Raw genomic sequence first — 7,954 nt, forward strand, 5'->3', positions numbered from 1 at the left:
AGTAATTTTTAAACATTTTGAAATTCGGCGTAATAAGGAATTAAAGTTACGGAGGTTAAAATATAAGAAATACTATATTGTGAAATATATAGAAAAAATATTCCATGACATCATATACAGCAAAAACAAGCATATCAAGCCTATATTTAAAGTAATTATTATTCGTTAAGATATATCTGTGATTTCATAAATAATCGCCTTATTGTAACTGCATAATGCAACTTTGTCTCCGGTAGGATGCCAATGAGCGTCTACGACCGACATGTACTTCGACATTGGCAGCATTCTCGCGCCTTTTCGGGTCCATTCGTATACGCGTGTCGTATACTCGGAGAATATCAGTAATTGCGGGTGAACGGGATTCCACTTGATGGCTACAAATAAACTATACATAATATAACTATAGTTACATACAACCGATACATTAATATCGTTCTTAAAAGAGAGTCGACTGATACCTCAACAACATACCCAAAATAGGATTTTCGAGTAACAAATAATCAAGATAATCGGTAAAGATGTCCCATATCCACAATGTGGTAGGATAAAGTTCATGTTTCATAGCCAAGTACTGTCCACAGCCACTGAATTCAAATAGATTAACTTTTGCTACTGAGAAATTATTACTGGCATTCTTTTTTCCAATTTCTATGTATATGGGACGCTCATGTATCTCACGAACTGAAATTAACAAAACTATTAAATACGCTTCAATTATAAATAAAATATTTAAAAGCTATATATCTTGTTACATTTTTTCCCCGTCTAAATTTAGATGATTGGATTACATTAAAATTTATTTGGTATTCTTTACTTACGAACACGTTCGTTGCAGGAAACTATACATTTACTCGGGTTTTCTCCCGAATCGATGCGCTCCTTGTAAACTTTCGTTAAATAATTGCATTCCCTGATCACTGGATCTAGATATAATTGCGATAATGGCGTCCATGTAATATAATTAAGAAGGACAATCTGCATACAGATTATGGTAAAATATGAAAATTATTGTAAAATAAATACACCAAGAACTCAATAATTGCGTTCAGTGAATATAATAGTTGTGCAATCGTTGAGTGATTATCGCCTCTGATTGAGCTATTCTTTTAGGTTTTTATTTTGAATTCTCTTTTATCGGTGAAAATGCTTATAAGCCAATCAGAAGGTTTATAAATCACATTTAGAAGCACTTTTATCAATAAAAGTGAGGACACGATCATCGATTACAATAAGGATTTTAAATTCATAGTACATCTCGAAGAATATTTCAACGACGGTGAACTCACTCAATTATTCTGTTTTTTGACAACGCGATAAATTACCATTTCGTTAAATCCAATTACAGCTAATAATTGTCCACTGGGGATCCATTCGATATTCTCGATTCCTTTCAGTTTTCTTTCAGAGCTATATGCGATCTCGGACTGTGCAATTTCCAACGGAGAAAACGCAACCACATGTTTCTCCCATATAGTGGAATAAACGATCAGCTTAGGCTCGGCGGGGGAGGAACACCATATGCATAATAATTCATCATTCGGTGACCAGCGTATCCCGTCGATGTTGCGTAAACGATCACAGATAAGTTTCTGCAACAATTTCGAGATCTTCAATTACGCGCCAATCTGGTGAGATGTATTTTCTAGGAACTTGCATAATAATCGCAAACTTATGAAAGCAACATCTTTATGCTTCAGAATTTCTGAGTAGCGATCATATAATTTTTTTTTACTTTTTACATGCACTCGACGACTTTAGCAATCGTGTAATTTCACGAATAATGGAAATGTGAAAATTTACACGTGAAATTTTCCACGAGTTTACGCTAGTGGCGAATATATATAACCGATAATCCAGACATCGTGAATCTTTTTACGTGAACTCGATTCACTTATCAATCATGTAACTTTTTCTTCTAATATGAAATCATGAAGATGAATAATTTTGCAATATTTTTTAATTTTTCACGAGTTCACACTAGGGGAAAAGATTCACGATTGGTCTTCAGGTTTTTTGCGGCGACACCGTTGGCATGCCTGTTAATTCGAGCAATGCCGCTTGTGGTCGCGAGTCTCGCGACATTTGAAGCTCCTTGTCGAGAAGTCTCACATAACAACACACATCACGCAAGATATCGATATGATATCGACGACGCGTTATATATCCTGTTCGTGCAACCGCATGCCTCACTGCGCGGATTGGGCCAGTAACGGTCTCGTTTGTTTTGGCGCGTGCAACGCGATCGCGATATACGAGCCATGCATACATATCGGCCGCGTGGTGCACACGTTGCACCGACATCGCGAGCACGTCAGCACGGTACACTGGATAAGGCCGAGAAACGGTACACCCGAAACGGAGTTGCTGTCCTGTTCAGTGGACGGCACCGTGATCATCTGGAGTGAGGATCGCCAGAGCAACTCCTTCCGGGATACCTCGAGTTTGGATGTAGGACGTGCCATAACATTGGCAGACTCCTTTCAGTTGACTGACGACGCATCGTCGACTTGCTCGAGGCTGCTGGTATGCGTAGGTACCGGTAACGAGTTGAAAGTGTGTTCGAGGGAGAATAACGACATTAAAGTCGTCCAGACTATGGACTTTGGCGGTAAATTTTCGCTTCATTGTCGCTTAACACATCTACCAAATACCAAATATCTTCTGATGGCCACAGCATTGGAGAACTCCTCCGTCGTGCTATGCACCGCGGATGAATTGCAATTGAATTTTGTGAAAGTGCAGAGTCTGTTGGGACATCAAGATTGGGTAAAGTGTATGGACTTTTGTCATTGCGACAACGGGGATATTTTCCTCGCGACAGGCTCGGAGGATACTACGATACGATTGTGGAAAATCAGTCAAACTGTCACAACACCATTGTACAATGAGCTCATGCAGAAGAGAGAAATCTTCACAATAGACAATGTAGAATATGATGTCACTTTGGAAACTATTCTTTATGGTCATGAAAGCTGGGTCTATGGAGTGCATTGGCAACCAACTCAGGAAAAGAAGAATCATGATCGTCGATCAATGAAACTATTGTCTTCTTCGTTTGACAAATCCATGATTATATGGAAATTAGACGACTGTACTGAGATATGGACAGAAGAAGTACGTGTTGGGGAAGTCGGTGGTAATTCCCTGGGTTTCTATGGCTGCAAGTTTGGCCCAGATGGGCTGCATATATTGGGCCATGATTACCAGGGTTCTTTTCATATCTGGAAATATTCTCAAGAGATTGCAAAGTGGCTTCCACGATCTGCACCCAGTGGACATTTTTCTGAAGTAGTCGATTTGTGTTGGGAACCTAAAGGCAGGTCTGTACAAACTCCAAATTTGTAATACACAAAATAAATTTCTTTGTCGCAGCTAATCATAGTTTGCTGGAAATTAATTGCTATAATTAAAACTAGCTGCTGTTACTACATTGCTTTCATAGCTAAATATATGATATACTAGTAGCTATACTTTTAGGTATCCATATGTTACAATGAAATTTAGCTAGCATAATTCTTACTGCCACATATCTAACTTCTTTTCATACACATAATGTGTATGTATGCATATTTTAAGATGTATTACCCATATAGTTCTTGCAAATAACACATTATTGACATTAAAGACGTCATTTGACATCAACTGTGTTTACTGGGTTTACACTTCAAAGTGGAATAACTTTCAATCCAAACTTTAAATTAATGTCAAATTATTTGTGACTTTTAGATGAAATTAATCTTATAATTTTTTTTCAAAATTTATTCATTATTTTTAAGATGTGGGCAATATATTTCTTAATTGTTGCATATGTAGCTTTACAAATCTGTGTAAAAGAAGGATAAATTATTTAAAATGTTTCACAGGTTCCTCCTCACAGCCAGTACGGACAAGACCACGAGAATTCACGCGTTGTGGAAGGATGACGAAGAAGAACGATGGCACGAGATCGCGCGTCCTCAAGTTCACGGACACGACATGTCGTGTCTGGTTATGTTGGCGCCGTATATGTACGCTTCCGGAGCGGAAGAGAAAGTGATACGTGTTTTCACAGCCACGTCGGCGTTCAGAGACCGTTTGGGATCGCTGGCAGACGTGGAAGATTTCAAGTCTGTAGCAACTCGTAGGGCCACTGTGCCTTCTCTTGGGTTAACGAACAAGGCGACACTTGATGAGGAATTCGCCGAGTGTAAAAACGCAGAGAATCCAGTGACAGAGGGATATGAAACACCCACGGAGGAGGAGCTGACCCAAAATACGCTTTGGCCGGAATTGAAGAAGCTTTACGGACATGGCTATGAGATATTTTGCATGGCAGCGAGACACGACGGCAGTCTACTGGCTACAGCATGCAAATCGACAAGTTTGGAACATGCAGCGATTATATTGTGGAGCACCACTACGTGGTCACAAATTCAGAGATTGGTCTCACATCAGCTGACCGTGACGCAAATGGAATTCTCGCCGAACGACATGTATTTATTATCGGTCTCCAGAGACCGGAAATGGTCGCTGTACAAAAAGCACGATGAAAGTTACACGTTGACCGCGACTAGCTCGAAAAATGACAGTCCACACTTGCGAATTATCTGGTGCTGTGCCTGGACAATGGACTCGAATTACTTTGCAACCGGGTCCAGAGATGGTAAAGTCGGTATATGGTCCGTGAGGACAGAAGAAGACAATGTCACTCGCGAGGCGACCCTCGATACACAGAACCAGTCGGTTACAGCTGTGTGTTTCGCGCCTCATAAGGATTTCATCTCACAAGGATTTCACGTTTTGGCGATGGGATTTGAAATAGGACATATAGAAATCTACATGTTAACCATGAACGGTGAAGTCGTCGAATGGACAAAATTGGTGAAATATGATACTTCTGAAGCTCATCACTTAACCGTGAAAAAGCTCGTGTTTCAACCTAGGAATGAACAGTGGCCTAACACATTACGATTAGCGAGTTGTAGTTCTGACCATACTGTTAAGATACGAGATATATCGTTCGAGATAGGGTTCAAGTGTAATATAGCGTGTAGTATTTTAACTAGACCAAAGTAAATTTTACAATAAGTTTCTACTTTGTGTTGTATTGCGTTATTTTTACACAATTATATGGAAAATACAACAAAGTTATTTTCATACTTACTCGACTTATTTTCCAGTTGTCCGTTTTGTAAATTTCCACTATATCTTTGTTCTCCTCTGTAATTATTACAGCCAATTTTGTGCCATTGGGACTAAAACGTAATTTGTCAAAGGCAGAAGTTTTTACATTTTGTATGTACGACACAATCTGATCACATAAGTTCCAAATGGATATTTGAATCTGTAAAATGTTGAACCTTTTTTATATTAAAATACAAGCTTATATAGAAAGTATAGTTTCTTTTATTATTATTTATATTATTATAAATGTACCTAAATCCCAACTTACAATATATCTAAATCCCAACTCACAATAGTTGTAGTGAGCCTCTTGCTTGAAGGCCAAAACTGTAACATAATTTTTGACAAAAAATGTTTCCTGTACTACCGACATTGCAATTTCTCATTACAATGCATCATTAGTATTGTTATGACTTCTAGTAGCATTGAAAGCTCTTTTTGCTAGAAATTATATTATAGTATTGATCTTAGAACAAAACGCTAAAGACTTATTACATCTATTGTGGATTTAGACCTTATAAAATTATCTACTTCCTTATATGATAATTATATAATAATAATACTGCACTTACATTAAAATCTGCTATGGTAAGAATACACTTGCTATCAGGAGACCAAGCAACACTCTGTAAACCTGCACTGCTTTCTGTAAGTTTGCATTTCCACTGAGGATGATGCACTGAGTACACTTGAACAATGGCTTTTTTTATATTTGCACACAAAATGTATTCACTGTTTGGGGACCATTCCATATACTATAACGTAGAAACAAGTTTAAATAAGCGCACTGTTATCAATGACATGATCTTTTGATTGAATAATTTCATAGTTTGTCAACATGACCTAACCTGTATTATATCCGTGAATACAAATGAGTGACGGGTGTCAAGAGTCTTGGAGTCTTTTATAAGTAGATTCGACTGAAATGCAACTGCTAAATGTGCTCCGTTATTTGAAAAATAACATAAACGATTGTTTATGCGAAACACTTTATCCTCGTTAGTATAAGCAGCCATTAAGAACAATTTAAAAGCTGCAGTTGCCTTGGTAACTGCAATGTTACCAAACAAAGATAACTTAATATATGAAAAAGATAACTATAATCGCACTAGCCCGCCAAATTATTCGACCTATTGGCTTGGTTTACATCGTGCACTTGATACGTGTACTAAATAGTAACTTTTTATTAGGTAATCTTAATGACTTGGTTTACATCGTACACTTGATACGCGTACTAAATAGTAACTTTCTATTAGATAATCTTAATATCGAAGATATATATAAACAACGATATATTAAGTTGATATAATACTCATCAAGAAAACGTATTATATTGATTGAATGCGTCGCCGTTGATATGCATTGTCGATATTAAGATTATCTAATAGAAAGTTACTATTTAGTACGCGTATCAAATGCACAATGTAAACTAAACCAATATCGACAATACATACTAACAGCAATGCATTCAATCGATACAATATGTTGATGAGTATTATACGGTTAGGCTGATATTTCACATGTCGTACGACAAGCTTTTTGGATATGTTCATTGATTGACGAACAGAGAACCTAGAAATACTCTATTCGCCAACCAATAAATGTATCCGAAAAGCTTGTCGTACGAAACATGAAATAGCACCCTTATGGAGGATTCACACCGCGTCCGATGTCCGACGTACGACGTCCGATATCCAATAGGAGAACAGCTTTCTAATATAGAATTCAATTCCCCATTGGAAAGCTATTCTTTTATTGGATATCGAACGTCGTATGTCGGACATCGGACGCAGTGTGAATCCTGCATTAGGCGACAGTTTCCTGAAAAATAGAGGGGATAATGTTAGTACCAAGAAAAATCTCTACACGATATAATTTAAAGATCTGTTCTTTGTAACTGCACACTGCTGAACTAATGCAAAAGGTTATGGCTCCTGCACACAGGACGCGGGAATGCTTGCCGCGCGGCGGGAGTTCGCGCGACAGCCAATCAATATAATGCTTTCCGTAATAACCTTCTAGCTCTTACGGAAAAACAACATATTAATTGGCTGTCGCGCGGACTTCCGTCGAGTGGCAAGCATTACCGCGTCCTGTGTGCAGGAGCCATGAGAAGAAACTCATCTCCCTTCAATTTATTGCACTAGTTCAGCAGTGCAGTTACAAAGAACAGACCTTTAAATTATGGCTGCGTTCCGTTTCACGCATATGCGCGCATTTATCTATAGTTCATGTTACGTATATTGTAGGCAATGCGCGCATAATGCGTGAAACGGAACGCAACCTATATCGTGTAGAGATTTTCCTTGGTACCAACATTATCTCTTCCACTTTTCGGGAAATTGTCGCCTAACCAATTCCTCGGGCATTCATAAGCTGGTATTCATAATCGGATTTTATATTTAAAACCGTTTTAAGTTTATCTTCAGATACTCCGTAGCCAATGAAATAATCCGTATAGTATCTGAAGATGAACTTCAGACGGTCTTAAACATAAGATCTGACTCTGAATACCGGCCTTGGGTTGCATTTCCTTTTTGAAGTAAATTTTTTTCAATACCTATAGTTCATTACATACACTCTAGAATATCGAGTAAAATTTCCTCAAAAAAAGATGTTTTGAAATGCAACCTTAAGGGCCATTACACAATAGCAGGCAATAGGTAATAGGAACAGGCAATAGCCAATAGGAACAAGGAATAGAAATAATTGACCAATCAGAATTTCTATTCTCTGTTCCTATTGCCTGTTGACTGGCATTCTGCAAGGGCCCTAAGATAGGCTGCGTTCT

At 38.0% G+C, this 7,954-nt stretch overlaps 2 protein-coding genes across 5 annotated transcripts; one reads left to right on the forward strand and one right to left on the reverse strand.

The window, feature by feature from the left end:
* Window positions 1–55: 55 nt before the first annotated feature.
* Window positions 56–6,646, reverse strand: LOC116841089 (WD repeat-containing protein WRAP73-like). Of its 4 annotated transcripts, none has more exons than XM_032808620.1 (8): window positions 6,622–6,646; window positions 6,012–6,214; window positions 5,736–5,918; window positions 5,144–5,323; window positions 1,323–1,589; window positions 819–975; window positions 472–681; window positions 56–374 (listed from the first exon to the last, which is right to left on the reverse strand). In XM_032808620.1, the coding sequence occupies exons 1-8, from the start codon at window positions 6,629–6,631 to the stop codon at window positions 166–168; spliced, it is 1,419 nt and encodes a 472-aa protein (XP_032664511.1). In that variant the 5' UTR covers window positions 6,632–6,646; the 3' UTR covers window positions 56–165. The 4 variants fall into 4 exon arrangements, with proteins under 4 accessions (XP_032664511.1, XP_032664512.1, XP_032664510.1 ...); XM_032808621.1 differs by having other exon boundaries at window positions 459–681; XM_032808619.1 differs by having other exon boundaries at window positions 56–385; window positions 459–681.
* On the forward strand, window positions 2,052–5,138 carry LOC116841088 (probable elongator complex protein 2). The gene is made up of 2 exons (XM_032808618.1): window positions 2,052–3,320; window positions 3,864–5,138. The coding sequence occupies exons 1-2, from the start codon at window positions 2,140–2,142 to the stop codon at window positions 5,053–5,055; spliced, it is 2,373 nt and encodes a 790-aa protein (XP_032664509.1). The 5' UTR covers window positions 2,052–2,139; the 3' UTR covers window positions 5,056–5,138.
* Window positions 6,647–7,954: the final 1,308 nt, after the last annotated feature.

This window comes from Odontomachus brunneus, unplaced genomic scaffold (assembly GCF_010583005.1).
Source record: "Odontomachus brunneus isolate Ranch 3 - 2012 unplaced genomic scaffold, Obru_v1 Obru_scaffold_013, whole genome shotgun sequence".
Classification (NCBI taxonomy): domain Eukaryota; kingdom Metazoa; phylum Arthropoda; class Insecta; order Hymenoptera; family Formicidae; genus Odontomachus; species Odontomachus brunneus.